Source organism: Tyto alba, unplaced genomic scaffold, assembly GCF_018691265.1.
Source record: "Tyto alba isolate M040663 unplaced genomic scaffold, T.alba_DEE_v4.0 Super-Scaffold_42, whole genome shotgun sequence".
NCBI lineage: Eukaryota > Metazoa > Chordata > Aves > Strigiformes > Tytonidae > Tyto > Tyto alba.
The window spans coordinates 33,482,408-33,497,702 of NW_024881318.1; the positions used below are offsets into that span (position 1 = coordinate 33,482,408).

Below are 15,295 nucleotides of genomic sequence, written 5' to 3' on the forward strand. Positions count from 1 at the left end.
TACTGATGGAACCAGAAGGAAAAATTGAGCTGCTTGAGCATGAGCTGGAGTTTTTTCCCTTCCAAAAGAACTATTACTGGCTATGTAGTTGAACCCAAATCTCACCCACTCTGGTAGAAATATACCATAAAATTAACATTCAGGTATGAACATGTTAGTTCTGAGAACCACTGAAGGAAGTCAACTCTAGCCAGCTGAAACTGGAAAGCAATTCTCCAGCTGTCTTCCTGCTCTTAGAGCAATTCTTCTCTCTCTAGACCATGTAATTTATACAACCAGTTGTGAGTCATGTTGAAACAACAAGGGTTCAGAGTTTCAGACAGTCAGTGATACTTTCCCCTTATGACAGTGTCTTGCAAGGACTTGAAGTGCTCCCTCAAATTCTCCCATATGGTACATTTTATTTCACAGATGTACTGAGAAGGAGGTTTATCTGATGTCATTCTGGGACACAAGGGATGCAGGTTGGTTTATATCTAGGACTTTCCAACTAATGATTTGAAGGAGCTCTGGAGGGAAGTAAAGAGGTACAGCTGACTCCTGTTAGACTGGAAAATGTTTCAAAAAAAAAAAAAAGATACACAAGAGTTCAGCAAGGTATCTTGTGATGACACCATCTGAAAAGGTCTTTCAGGTTGTCTACACAGAAAACCAAAAATGCCATGATGCCATGTAACTAGATTTAAATGTGTCCCAACATATAATGCTAAGAAGTAAATACTGTCCTTCAGAGCCCACTTTATCCCTTTCAGTACGAAAATTTTGTGAACTGATCTCTGGTGTTTCACAGGCTCACCAACAGGCTTCTCTGCTAATACTAGACAAATATTCATGCAGATGAACGCTCTAGTCCATTACGAGCTGTGCACTAGTCATTCGGGCATGCCACCTTCCCTCCTCCATGTCCACCACCAAAGCCTCCTCTGTCTCTGAGCACCAACGATCAACAGCCAGTTACAAAACCAAAAGATTAAGAGTAGGTTGCTGGTGTCTGCTGACCTATGCAAATCTTCCTCAGCCGCTTCGATGAAGTTAAGAGTGTATTTCACTGTCTGGGCCACCAGAATTCTTGCATCAAAAGTATCCTATCGAGGTAAAAAATAACAAAAAATTGGAGTCACAAGTGTTATGATTCTGTCTTGTCAGCATATAAACTTGTTTTCTATTTAAAAAATGGGAAAAAAAGACAGAAATCAACCTTCACCACAGTAGACTTACTTTAAATGTTTCATTTTGTTAGCATCCCTTAGGACAATGTTAGATTTTGCAGTATTTTTGCAAATATATTTGCAATATATATAAATATATATACATGTATATATATTTACACATATATGCACATATATGTATATATATTTACATATATATTTACATATATGCATATATATGTGCAATATATTTAAAAATATATGTATTTTGCAATATATTTGTAAAAGTTTTTAATATGTTTGATGGCTTATATACCTATAAAAGACTGTTTTGTTCAATCAAGAAACAATACATTTTGTCCAGATATTGATCACTTGTGGAAAAAAAAAAGGGGGGTTTATGTGGCTGGTTTGCTTGGGTTTGGTTTTTGTATTTTTTTTTTTTTTTTTAACTACACACATTTTAATGTGCTCTTTTGCACTGCACAGTTAGGTAAGCCAAGCTAAAACAGTATGGAAATGCTTGAAAATTAAATTAAGTATTAGATTAGGAAGCAAAAATACTTCATACAGATTTCCCCCTAGAAGAAAGGAGTAGTAGGTCAGCAAATGAAAACTTTTCCCTTCGCTTTTCTTTAATCACATATACTAATCCTAATCTATCACTGTTCACAAGATCTTTCTTAAGTAAAGCAAACTCTTAATGTTAAGTTTTGTACCGCATCCTCCATTCCAGCAGTGAACTTTTCTAAGAACTAAAATCTACTGACGGAGTAAGGGGAAGTCAAGGAGATATGTGATTTTTTTTTAAGAAATAACAATTTAACGTGGCTTTGATTGGGCAATGCATTTCTGATCCTCAGGAGAGGAAGAATCTCAGCGGAGAAATCAAAACCAAACATGTACTTCATACAGGATGCAAGTATGTGCCACAATCCTACAGATTACTCCATTCTCTGAAAGCCAAAGAGCCAGCATTGAGAATGACCATGCTATAGTCAAAGATATGGCTGAATTTATGAAGGCGAATGAGAGTTTTCGCTTATACATTTTAAGTAACAAAAGCAGCTGAGTGCAGAAGGTCACATCAGTAGTCTGATGGTTTTTCCAGATTTCTGGACAGGTTTTAGGGCGTTGTGATATTCATGTGATAGCAGCTACTCTGCTATTGCTACTTCAACTAATTAGCCTAAAGCTAGCCAAGATTTATTGCAGTCAAATTTCTGAGTGAACCTTTTCATTGCACCTACAATGAAGCATTCCACTGGGGCAGGGGGCGAGGGATGGGGATCGTTTAGGTTTTTTCCCCAGACAGGTGAGAAGGACTTCTCATGCATTCTTTCTGACTAGGTACCACCAAGACTTTTACTAAAAAGAAAGAAGAATGGCAAGTGCTAGATCCAACTTACCAATAAAATAAGGATATTTACATATTAAAAAAAAGTTGTTTCATAATACAAAAACCTGTTTGCTTGGATGCTTTTTCTTTTCCTTTAATTTGTGGATCAGAGATGGGAAGGGAAAAATCAAAGTCATCATTTGTTTAAAAGACTGGAAATGCTGAGGGAAGCCAGTTGCATATAAGGAAGACAGTTGTTCACATTCTGTGGCTTCTTAGTATGTGCATATCTCTAGACATCTGTTATTCATAGCAAACCCAAGAATATTACCTATAGTAGTTAGCCTTTGATAGCAGCTCTGTTCACACTCACAGAGTAACTCCCTGGCTCTCTACTCAACAGCCACAGTGCTCTGTTAAGCAAGGAGGCTACTGCACTGGTAGAATTTTGTGGAGGGGACAAGATAGGGAGACGGAAAACCACAAAAAATAACCCCCAGACATACAAACCTACCACAATAGGTTGCTGGAAATATTCATCCACAGCTGCACTGTGCAGACTGGTCAGGTTGACCCCATAAAAGAATTCTTGGTACCTAGAAACAGTAACACATAAAATGTTTAGGGAAAAATGTTTTTTTCTGGGTTCCAACAAGACCCAGGCACAGTAACTGTAAATGGCAGGTGAAGTGTGGCTAAGCACCTCTTTCCCTTTCTCCTATCTGCCAAGAGGCCAAATAGAATAGCATCCCTCTTTAGATTACTTTACCTTCCTCACAGACATCCTATACAGCATGTAGGTGACATGATCCCCTCAAATCGACATACAGAGACATTTCATGCTATGCTTCTGAAAGAATCTATACAGCAAGCAGAGAAGAGGGAGAAGGGCTGAGGCACTCTGAAGCTGCTTTTGTAATCTTGAGCTATTTCAGAATTGGGGGTGGACCTTGTATAAAAGCAAAACAGTGATGAGGACACCTGTATTACTGGTCTGTTGCTTTTTATTCACCCTAAAGAGGAAAAGTAAGGTCATCCTATACCAACAAAATGGGGAAAAAAAGTAGTATTTTTATCTTACCAATTTATGCAAACGTGAATTTAACGTATATTCAGACTATATCCAGTATGAAATTTTAAATGAAAATACACATGCTTGCAGTAATCTTCCTCCTGTGTATAATTCTCTTATCAACTCATTTAAAAGTTTAATAGGTATCTTTACTTCCAGATAACATAAGCAAAAGGGGATGGAAGGGGGAAACAACAAGGAAACTCAACTCCTTCTGACGGAAGTGTCTTCTAGATACAAAGCCATGGTCTTCTGAGTCTTCAGAAGTACTTAAAAAGGAAAACTTCAAATGCTTGTTCTCATTGTTACAACATCGTCCAACTCCCCTAAACTTCCTTCTAAGTGGATGACTTAGTCTAAAACAATCTGGCAACATCCCTTTAATTGATAAATTCTGCAGTACTAGTTCTGTTCTAATTGCATAAAGGAAGATGCCCAGATAACTGTATGCAGTCATAAACACAAAAGAGGAAATCAGCTGACACCAGTAACTGCAAGTGTTCTTTTACCCTTTTCCATATATTTGCTGTATTCTATAACTGAGTTGCTTATTTATCACTGATAAGAAACACAGACAAAATGCACACAGTTTTTAACCACTTGCTGTATATTTATGCTTTGTACCTTTCTATCTTTGCAAGGTTTTCACCAACAAAGAAAGCAGTCTGCTCTTCTGTGGTAGACCATACATTATCACACTTTTAGGAATGAGTACTGGTAAATACAAATTAATATGCAACTCTGAAGCACAACAGTATGCCAGTCTATAGGCCTGGAGAGAAACAAAACATACTTCCACAATCTCATAAGTCTTGTGCAGATCCAAGACAATAATTCTAAGTGTATGAGAAACACGTAGTCTTTCCTTTGTATAGTTAACAGGCTATGCTAACTGCTGCATCTAATGTTAGAATGCACAGCATAATTTTTGCATAGGATTTTGAAGGGTTTTTTAAAGTTCTGGTGCCTTTACCAAATGAAAATTCAAATTGCAAATCTAAATATTTCTTTCAGTCTTTTGCTCAAGTACTATCATCCAATTGGATCCAAAACCATATCCAGTCTCTAAGATACAGGATATAGATTTAATTAAATAGGAAAGGATTTATTACACACGAAACACATCGTCTGTTCCAAGTAACAAAGCAAGGCAATGAATGAAAATTGTTTCCTGAGGTCTGGAATTTGAAGCTTGGCAAATCATAGGCTGTCACCAACCAGTTTCTGATGGTTTACCTGAAACATCCAAGAAAGCCTTGATAAAGTATTTTTTCTGAAACAGGACTTTTATAGCTCTGAATCTATCAAGGATATCCAGATCTTTTAATATTAAGAACATAAATGTCCTACAGTGGTGCAGAAGCAGAACTACTGCACTCTCACTCAGATCTTTTTGATCCCACATCTGGTTGAAGACATTAGAAGCACTAATTTGTTGGTCTTTAGAGCACTCCATGACCTGAAGAGTGTTTAATCCTCTTTTGCAATCAGTGTCCTGCATACATCCATACAAAACTACAACTATGTCAGCTGACAGGAGGACTGATACCATAGCCATCTATTCAGGGGACATCTCAAGACAGCAGTAAATTATATTGTAAGCACACAAACTACTTTGTCTAGGAAGATGTCGAACAGAACCTGATATACAAGGAGTATCATCAAATTGTGTGACATTCCCGTGGTTAGTTTGGTTGAAACATTCTCATAAAAAAGTTAAAAGCAGGTAATAAAAAGATCTGTCAAAAATGGGAGACATCCTTTTGCAAAGATGGGTGGAGGAAAAACTACAGTACATTGTGATTTAGATACCAACCTGATCACTATCATAGTAACAAAATAATACTCCAGTCTGTGATAATAATATCAATGACAAAGACATTCTTGGTGCAAAGAAAAGTTAGTTACTAAAGCAGATTTGAAAAATTGTTTTTTCCCCTTTACACAATTCTCTGAAAGCCTTGCAGCAGTGGTTGACAGATAATTCAGCTTATTAAATGTATGTATGTAGAATATCTGGACTCAAATCATGCCAGCTAGACACAGATAAAGTTGTTTGGTTTTTTTTTTGGTTTTTTTTTTTTTTTTTTTTTAGAATGCAGATGGTGTATTTCTGTTAACAAACTGTAAGAAACTAATCTAGCTGGATTATTCAGTCCCAACTGTACAATTATTAAATAACAAAAGGCAGCAGATTTCTTTCCACCACCAGTAATCTTACCATATATGTCAGTGTTCATGGACATACACACATAATATATCTACCCCACAGGTATTTCACATAAATCTTACATTTACTACAAATGAAGATTAAGCATCCTAAGCAGTCTGAAATGAAATGCCTTTATAATGGCAGCAACATCCAGTTCTGTATAGACCTGGAAAAAAAAAAGCTATATTTCTGCTTCAAACTACATGTAGTATGCATCAAAAAGTATGTATCTATTTTCTTTATTAAGTGATGAAGAATTGCATTGTGGTACAATATTGTGTTTCAGTCTTGTAATCTGTAGTCTAATATATATCATTGACATGTCATGTATATAAGCAAAACAACAGGATCTTTGGGAATAGGGACCAGGATGACAGCTGAGATGTAAAAATGAAAACGTACCAGAAGTTAATTCTACCTTCCTTTTTCAGTCTCTTAACACATAAAAATACTGTTGCAGTCTTTGTGATTGTAAATGTACAATGCCAACAATTCATAACTGGCTCAACCTACACAGTGAGACGAAAGAACAAACACCAGCTGTATAAAGTAACATTGCCAGTGATAGATTCAGCATGTAAATCACTCAAATTTCTCTTACTCCTTTAATCGCTATAGAAATAGTAAGACTGCCAAAGAATCTTTTCTGTGCTCATGCATCTTGGACTTCAGGTAATACAATGATCACCATCCACAGCATACTATGCTTTGGTGTAGCAAAGGAAACACTAGCACTTGATTCACAGTCAACACTTTTGCTCACTATGGATGCCCCATGGAGTCAATTTCTATTTCAAGAGACCCACTCAGCTCTAGCACTTCCTGAAAGATCCTTCAGACTTGCACAATAAAAAGCATGAGTGTAGGCCAGAGCAGAAGTGAACATGGAAAACATAAAAGCATTCTTTTCCTATGTTGATAGACAGTTTATGCTGAATCTAAGAACTGATTTAATTTTTAACCTCTACTGAATCTTTGATAAAAATAAAATAACATAAATCATCATTACCAAAAACTGGCTCTGCAATGCTGCTCCATGTACAACTGCTCATCGGAAAAAGGAGCCAAATAAATGTTACTGTATGTTGGGAACATAATTCCTAGTAAACAAAACAAAGTAGAAAGGTAAGTGTTTAAGAAGCTTTTGGACAATGCTCTTAAATACATGGTTTAATGTTAAAGTTCCCTGCCTGGAATAAGGAGTTGGACTCGATCCTTGTGAATCCCTTCTAACTCAGGACATTCTGTGATTATATAGTCCCACAGACATTTGTACTGGAATGCCTTCACTAGCAAGAAATCACCAGTTCAGAAGCAGCAATTGTCATACACTTCAGATATCTTAACATTTAGCTTCATTAATATATGGGTTATTGAAATGTGAATATGCTAAAGCATCTAGTAAAAAACCCAACCCAGAACAATTTACAGAACAGACTGGAATACTTCATAAAGTTCTACAGATTTTATGGTCTTATATCAAATATTTGAATTATTTAGCTTCCTTCAAAATAACTGAAATGCTAGCTATTAAATACCTCCTCAAGTCTCTCCAGTGGAATTATAGCACCTTCTTTGCTTATAGCTAACCTAATAAAAATAACATCTGTGTGAAGGATTTGCATTAAAGCTCAGAGTTGATCTGGAATTCAAATTCTGTGTATGATTTTGATCAAATTCAGAAGAACTGCTGTTAGTGAATGAGGTAGTTATATGCACTTCACTCTTAAGACTTTTACCCAGGAAACTCATAGCATTTCAGAGTAAATACTGAAATCTTAAACACAAAAGTGTACTATTATACTTTTTTTTTTTTTTTTTTTTTTTAATTTAACAGATGCTGAAGCTGAGAAGAAGAATTTTGATTGCATGAAGTGGCAAATCAGTGACAGAGCAGGGAATGAAGTCCTGACCTACTAGTTTGCAGAAATACATTTTCGTTAGGATCTTGCACTCTAATGGCTCAGGAAACCAGACTAATTACCTTACATCATTTTCTGTGGACAGTGCATCAGACTGCCTAGCATCTTAAATGAAAATCCTTGCATTCTATTGTGCATGTGTCAATGGAAGAAGGAAACAAAGCCTGGTCATTTTGAACTACACTTGAGCACACTTCTTCACCCTTTTAAAGTCTTGTATGAAATACAATGCATAATTGAAGGGGAGGACTGGTAAAGGATGGGAGGGAAGAGGAAACAGCTTTTCTTTTGTGAGTGCATCATGTAGGAAGAGTCCACAGGAATTTAAATAAAGAACACCACCCACTCACAAAATAGACACGCTTTTTAAAACTGACTGTGGGGAGAATATTAACAAGTTTGCAGAGAATAAGAGACAAAGTTTCCAAACCTAACTGGCACTAAATTAGCAACTTACTCAAAATGTCAAAATTTCAGCTCACTTCTTAGACAATCATTAAGTTTATTAATCACCACATAAGATGATTCATCCCCAGTGTACAAGTGACTAATCAGAAAAAGTTAGACATGTATCTTTCAAAGCATTCACTCATTTAAAACTGAAAATGAGCTGTCTACTGATTGTTTTTCAGAAGCCTTCCACTGGAACTGGGCCATAAGAATCTAAATGGGACACTGAAGATCAGTGGCTGACTTGAAAAATAGTACCCAGATGTGTTTTGCAAGTTTGAAACAATGCAACAGCAAAGTCATTAGCTCCCTGCATTGAGGCACTAATTCAGCCCATGCTTCAGAATCTTCTGTGCTGCAGTAATTTTACTCGAGAAAGATCTCTTTTAAAGAAGTCTTTTTAAAGAGAGACTTCATAGTTCATTTTCAGCAGTTCATGTAGAAAGATTTAGCTTTAACAATTGGATGCTCAGATTTGCCTCTCAAAGAAGATTCCCATGAGGCCCTGGAACTTACAGATTCCCTTCAAAACTCCTCCAAACACAAGAGGGATGAAATATAGAGCACTAAACTCTAATGAATCTCTCACATGTCACTCAAAAGGCAACATCCAAGTATTAGAATAAGGTATTTGGGTGAAGCCCAGTGCACAAGAACTCAGCAGTGCAACAGCATCTTACTCAAAAGCTATTTCCACTGTGAAATATCAAGAAGTCACAGCATAGTACAATAGCAGTAGTGGCTGCATCATTATATTAATTCACCTGGCCCCCCCCAGATTATGGTGGTAAAGCTAGAATGAGAGCATAAAATCAGAGAATCCTGAACTACCACTTCAAGACTTTTTTTTTTTTTTCTTTTTTTCCTTCAGAAGCTTTTTATCTTCCCCTCTCTGTGCAGGGCTTAACTGTGGTGACACACTCACCATTTGACTTCAACCATTTTTTGGAATGGAGGTAACTTCCCAACACTCTTTCATTGAGCAGCATGTAACCCATTGGTTCAGAAATTACCACATCAACACACTCAGGTAGGGAGATCTCCTCAATTTTTCCAAACAGAACTGTGATCTTGTCAGATAGGTTGTTGCTTCTCACCAACAGCTGGAGGAAAAACAAAAGCACACAGAAAATCTTGACTCCTTTGCTGAGCAGATCTTATATCAGAGATCTTTAATTATCTTTAAAACTCCTATAGTGTAAACCAACTATCTCAGTCTGTTAATCAGAACAAAATAGAAAGGTAATATATTTTTCCTTGCTACACCAAAATTTCTAAAGACTGGGGCTCACTGGAGCAAGCTCATACAAATGCATGTACGGAATCAGCAAGTGACAGTACAAGTACTGTTTCCCTGTAAGAGATAACTACTCAGTATCTACAAGAAAAAATATCTACCATAAAAAGGTGGCTAGTTTAATTCAGTATATAAGATTACAAAGAAAGGGTCTTCATAATTACCCAAATTTTAAAAAATACCTTTCTTGAGTTAGTTACATAGTCATGAAAGGATGAAGAAGCTCAAGAGCTAAGAAGTCTGGGATAATTTCTAAGGATAAATGGAGCATAGCACTATATTCACAGAAGCATATCAAGATAGGCCAGTACTTGGAGCTAGGATACTGGAGATTTATCCATTTCTATGTGCATAGTGAACCTCTGAGCAAAACATTTAATGAACAGAAGAAATGGACCTAAAATTTTATGTTCAATACAGCAAGTTATTACGGTAAAGAACAGCCTTTATGAAGCCTCTATATCTCTACACATGGAGTCTTATCTTCTTTAGCTTTACTGTACTCAGACATACGGGGAAGTATCTAAACCTCTTATGTTGAAATAATGAGTAGAATCTAGGTTCTTCTGGCACAAACTTATAAAGAAGCAATTATTTCATGCTAATCTGAGGTATCTGCTGGGAGATTCTATAAAATGGAGCATCCTTTGCAACAATACAGTAGGATATTTGTATTGATGTTCAGAGATACCAGGAAAAAAAAAGATACACAATACAGTAAATAATAGAAAACACTCCTTCACAGATGTACTCACACTGATATAACTGTAATATCAATAGGAGTGCATAATTACTTCAGCAAAACTTTTCCAAAACAGACTGGGCCTTGGGTAACAGCAATGAAACTTATGACTCATTCTAACAAGAGAAAGAGAGACTAATGTTGTTATTATCTAATTCACTGCAATGTGAAAATACTAAAGCAGTTAGTAAAAAACCCAACCTAGAACAACTTGTAGAACAGACCATAATACTTCAAAGTCCTAATAATTTTATGGTCCTATATCAAATATTTGAATTATTTATCTTCCTTCAAAAGAATTGAAATGCTAGCTATTAAATACCTTTTCAACACTCTTCAGTTGAGTTATAGCACCTTCTTTGCTTATAGCTAACCTAATAAATGTAACACCTGTGTGGATTGCATAAAAGCTTGAATGAGTGATACAGTTAATGATTTTCAGCCATAACCTGCCAATATAAACTACATGCCAATATGATAATAAAACTAATAAAAAACCCCAAAATCATTGTATACTAACATGCTATTGATTAGGTAAACAACATTGCTGCTTCTTTTATTGACAAGTGTTTGTATCCGTTTCTAAGAACAAGTTGACAGATTTTGTTTTAGAAGTTTAGACCAGAGTCTACATGAGCAGACACATGATTTGATTTCATTTTGGAAATTAAATTATCATTTTGCTCACAGGTGAATTCTGTATCGAAAAATAACTGCCAAGTAACAGCTCAGCAGTAGCATGGATGTACAAAGGCAAGAAGCCTAAATCATTTCAGACGCTACAGACTGCAACAGAGAACTCACATAGTTGGCTAGGGGGCAGCAGAATATTACAATGTCTCTATCACATGCAGCGGAGATGTTTATGTTATGAAATTTTTTACATTTACTGCAAATAGTAGCATGGAGACAAACAGAAATTGGTATTTTTCATTGCTATGCTGTATTAGTATTATTACACAACTTTAAAAAAGAATCATCAATGTTTATTTGTTTTATTACCCTTAGATACAGCAAAACCAAAAAAGTTCAAAGAAACACTGTTAATACTAATCTTCTCCATTAGAGTGTAGCTGTGGCTTGGAAAAGCTAACCTTGCCTGTGCTTTTGGCCTGCTGAAGCTTGACATATAGAAATTGTGTTTTTAAAAGGAATTTAGCTGATGTCAGGTTTTGGCAACAGAATGTCACGGTACAGAAACCTTTGCTTATTCACACAAGATTCTTCTAAGTGCCCCACCACTAGGCTCTGACAGAGGTTCGAAGAATAAAGGCAATTCTGCATCTGCCAAAATCTCAGTCTGTGTACCAACACTGTCAGGAAGCCAGTGAATACCAGTTTAAGCAAGTATTCTTACATGCCTATTTGAGACAGACTAGATTAAGATGCTCATTTATTTCAGAGAGAAGATCACTTGTCTTATGGGAGCTATTTTTTTGGTGATTTTTACAGATGTTTAGAGTTAACAGTTCATATCTAGCTGGACTGGTGGCCATGAAAAGTTCTGAAAGTTTTAAACTTTTATTTTTTTATTATTTTTTAAACACAAAGGTGATTTCTCTGAAACTAAGATGTACCATGCATTGATGAGCTCTGATTAGTAGCTCATTATCACTCGAACAGAATCAAGAATCGATTGACATTAAATATAGTTGAGCTACAGTCTCCCACAAAATTCACACATCTATTTTGTGCAAGAGGAATATTCTACAGAAGTAACAGAAATAATTTACAACAGATACAGAACACAAACCTGTTATATTAAATGCACATAAAATACTGTTAACGCCTACTCGCAGGCAATATTTGTCCAAAATGTAGTTTTAAAAATAAATAAATCAGTAAATTGCTTTGAGGAGACTATAAGCTAACAGCTGTAAACAAACTCTGTCCCACCTACCTACATCTTGGTTGAACTGGCCTTATTTTTGACAGGATTAAGTTAATTCACCCTCTGCAGCACCTTCATGAATTGCGGGTTATAAACATAAAAAGTTGTTTCTGCCACCACCAATATGACTTTGCTGCTCAGGCAGGAATACTGGCTATGTCATTTAAAAGATATGCCTTAAACTATTTCTTCATCTCTTATGCTGAAACCCCCAACCCATAGCTTTACCTTGACAGCCTGATGTTTTTATTAATCTAAATTGAAGCTTCTTTTTTAAATATTAGCAATTTTTGTGCCTTTAAAAAAAAGTAAAAATTCCAACTGGCAAAGGAAGAACAAGCAGCTGAGGGTGATGGCAATACAGCTTTTTGACTCAGTGCCTTTGGGAATCAATAGCAAATCTGTGTCAAAAGGAGAGTATGTATATCTGAGTTGGTATGTTGACAATGTTTTCTCCTCTCACACAGTATTTAATAAAATTCCTTTAGTCATTAAGTTATGGTCAGCACAATGTGTTTGAACAAAAGTACTGAAGTAGTTTCAATATTTCATAGCTTTAGTAAAGGGAAAAAAAAAATCCCACTCAATATTTTATAATTTTGTCAGTGACTGAAAAGAATGTATTGTTTTCAACAGCTGTTCTCCCTCATCATTCTCCTGGATCTCAGATGACTTTGAAAGCAGGGTAAGATTACAGTGATGGATGATAAAATTGATACCTTAAATCAAAATACAAACAGTTAAATTTGTAACTTCTTCATGTGAGTTGCATCAGTCTGCCACCAAATGTGGCCATGTTGGTGTTCTGGCTATTTTTTCCTTTATCTTTTTTTCATAAAGCATACATGAAAATTAAATGTTCAAAAGCTTTTGGTAAAATAGTAAGAATTTGTTTGACAAAATATAGATCAAAATGGATCTCTAATACATATAGGTAAGCAGAACCTTCTCACATACATCACTCATTGTGAAAGCCCCAGTTTTATATCCAGACACAGCAAATCTCTCACTCAGTGAAACAGAGACCATATCATGACTAACAGACAAGCATTTAATCAGAAGTAATTATTTTTACCTTTAATGATCCCACCACTAGCTGACGTCCACAGTACAATCACATTTTCCTCATGCATAGTAGCTCTTTCTTTCTTTTTATCTAAGTGCTCTAGATACATGTTTTTTCCAGTCTGTTAACATTAATGTTTCTCCTCAGTTCTAGGTAAGCTGCTTAGAATCACATTTCTTGTTTAGACAAAACAACTACTAGCACCAGTCACTTTCAGCCTTACTTCTACTCCCCACGATTTTTTTTTTTTTTTTTTGTCAAAGGATTTACTTCAATAGTGAAATTAGCAGACTGAGATTGCTTTCATCTCACAACTCATGCACACACCACTGAAGAGCACTGGCTGTCATTCACTCTATGCAATTTCCTCCCTATTACAAGCTGACATGTTAGGCAAGATGTGTTTCAAATTTCTTTCTCCACCATGCACTGCAGGTGGCAGGAGCCAGCTGCCAGCAGTAGTATATCCAACACATGGAGACACAGAACAGAAGAAAAACTGGTGCAGAATAATGATAAAGCTTCACATGGTTTCTCTCTCCTCTATTGAAGTTTTTGAGATGGGAAAAAAAGACAGCAGGTAAGCTTTGGATACACAAATGCCAGTCAGAAACTATTCTCTGTGTTGGTAAAAAAAAAACCCCAATGTCCAATAATTAGATCAGACTGACATGAAAGTAAACAAAATGTGAAAAAAATAATCAGAATTCCTTTGAATGCTATTCTTTATAGTGTAGGGAAACAGTAAAGTACTGGAGGGGGGGAATAAATACTACAGTCCTTGGACTGTAACAGTGAGTTGCATTTTAAATTTATATATATATTATGAATTAATTTTCTGTTGTCATTTTTAGTTGAAATGCAGATAAAACTTGCCTAATGTAAACCTGTATGAGCTTCACTGGAATTACATCAAACATATAGACAACTGTAAGAGAGGCTCGGGTCTGTCTAGCTTTTCTGAAGAGCTTAATGAGGCCATGGAACAAAACAGAAATGCAAGCATATTGCAAACCAACGAAAAAGCTACCCAATTATTACACAAAACACAGTGATACTGACACGGGAGATTCTTCAGCAAATACCTAAAATAAATGAGTGACTAAGCAATAGACAGTATGTTCCCTAATACAGCAGCTGCTATCAACTCTCCCTCCAACATGCTTTTCAGGTATTCTACCATTGCACATCTGTACACAGAATACATTTCTCACAGTCAGACATACATCTGATTTCTGGTAACTACACTCTAGTGCTAAATTTTTAATATAACTCTTTCAAAAGAAACCTCTAGCCATAAAGAGGAATTTACTGGAAAACCAATAAATCTCCCAGTAAAAAGTATTACAGCATTAATTTTCATTGTTCAAATATAATTTCCCTTCAGTCAGTAGTTCATCGTATTGGTTTCAAGTGTTTTGTATTAAAATACAAAAAATTTAAAAAAAAGGAATGACTCATTCATCTCACATTCAACATTATTACACATATCTGAAACAGATGAAAATTATAATAAATCCATACACAAATGAGAGAAGAAATGGATGGAAAGTAATGCTCTTCTCATAATTTGGATACTTCATAAACCATACTCATGAATTCCACTGTGGCATATTAAGAGATGACAAATGGTATACCAAGGGCTAAGCATCTTTATACTGAATAAACTTAAATTCTTAAAACACATTATGTGTTAATAGATCAGCTGATCTGTGATACAGTTCACGAGTGAACAAGTTTTCACAGGAAATGATGGCTATAGAGGTCTATTATATTTCTCATGGAAATTGAGTCCCACTTGGGGAAGTAGAAGGAAATGACCAAAAATCTATGAATTATCAAAATGAGACTCTGAGATTTTAGCTTGTATTCCCCAGTATCTACAGCTGCTTAAGGTTCTTTATTTCTCTTTATCAAAGGTTCTTCACTCCTCTTTATCAATCACATTTTTAAGCAGTTCAGCATTTTATCCACCCCAGCAGAAAAACAATTCCATCTCTAAAAACCAATGGATTAATGCTATTTCTCTATCAGTAAGTTCCCAGATATATTACTCACATTTACATTGCATCAAAAAATAAACAATATTTTATACGCTACTGATACAGCATGTGCCGTTGCACAGCTAGTGATTTTACCTACTTCTGACTGGAGTT

At 35.7% G+C, this 15,295-nt stretch overlaps 1 protein-coding gene across 2 annotated transcripts in view; it reads right to left on the reverse strand.

Annotated features, from left to right (window-relative positions):
* The window catches only part of LOC104360434 (histone-arginine methyltransferase CARM1), a 77,721-nt gene that overhangs the window by 16,080 nt on the left and 46,346 nt on the right, over positions 1 to 15,295 (reverse strand). For both annotated transcript variants that reach the window (XR_004406648.2, XM_032989736.2), the window contains exons 6-9: positions 9,069 to 9,246; positions 6,781 to 6,871; positions 3,002 to 3,083; positions 1,000 to 1,085 (exon numbers count right to left, since the gene is read on the reverse strand). Coding sequence is in view for 1 of the 2 variants with exons in the window: in XM_032989736.2 (XP_032845627.2) it covers positions 1,000 to 1,085; positions 3,002 to 3,083; positions 6,781 to 6,871; positions 9,069 to 9,246 (437 nt within the window). In the remaining variant the exon portion in view is untranslated. The remainder of the gene's footprint in view (positions 1 to 999; positions 1,086 to 3,001; positions 3,084 to 6,780; positions 6,872 to 9,068; positions 9,247 to 15,295) is intronic.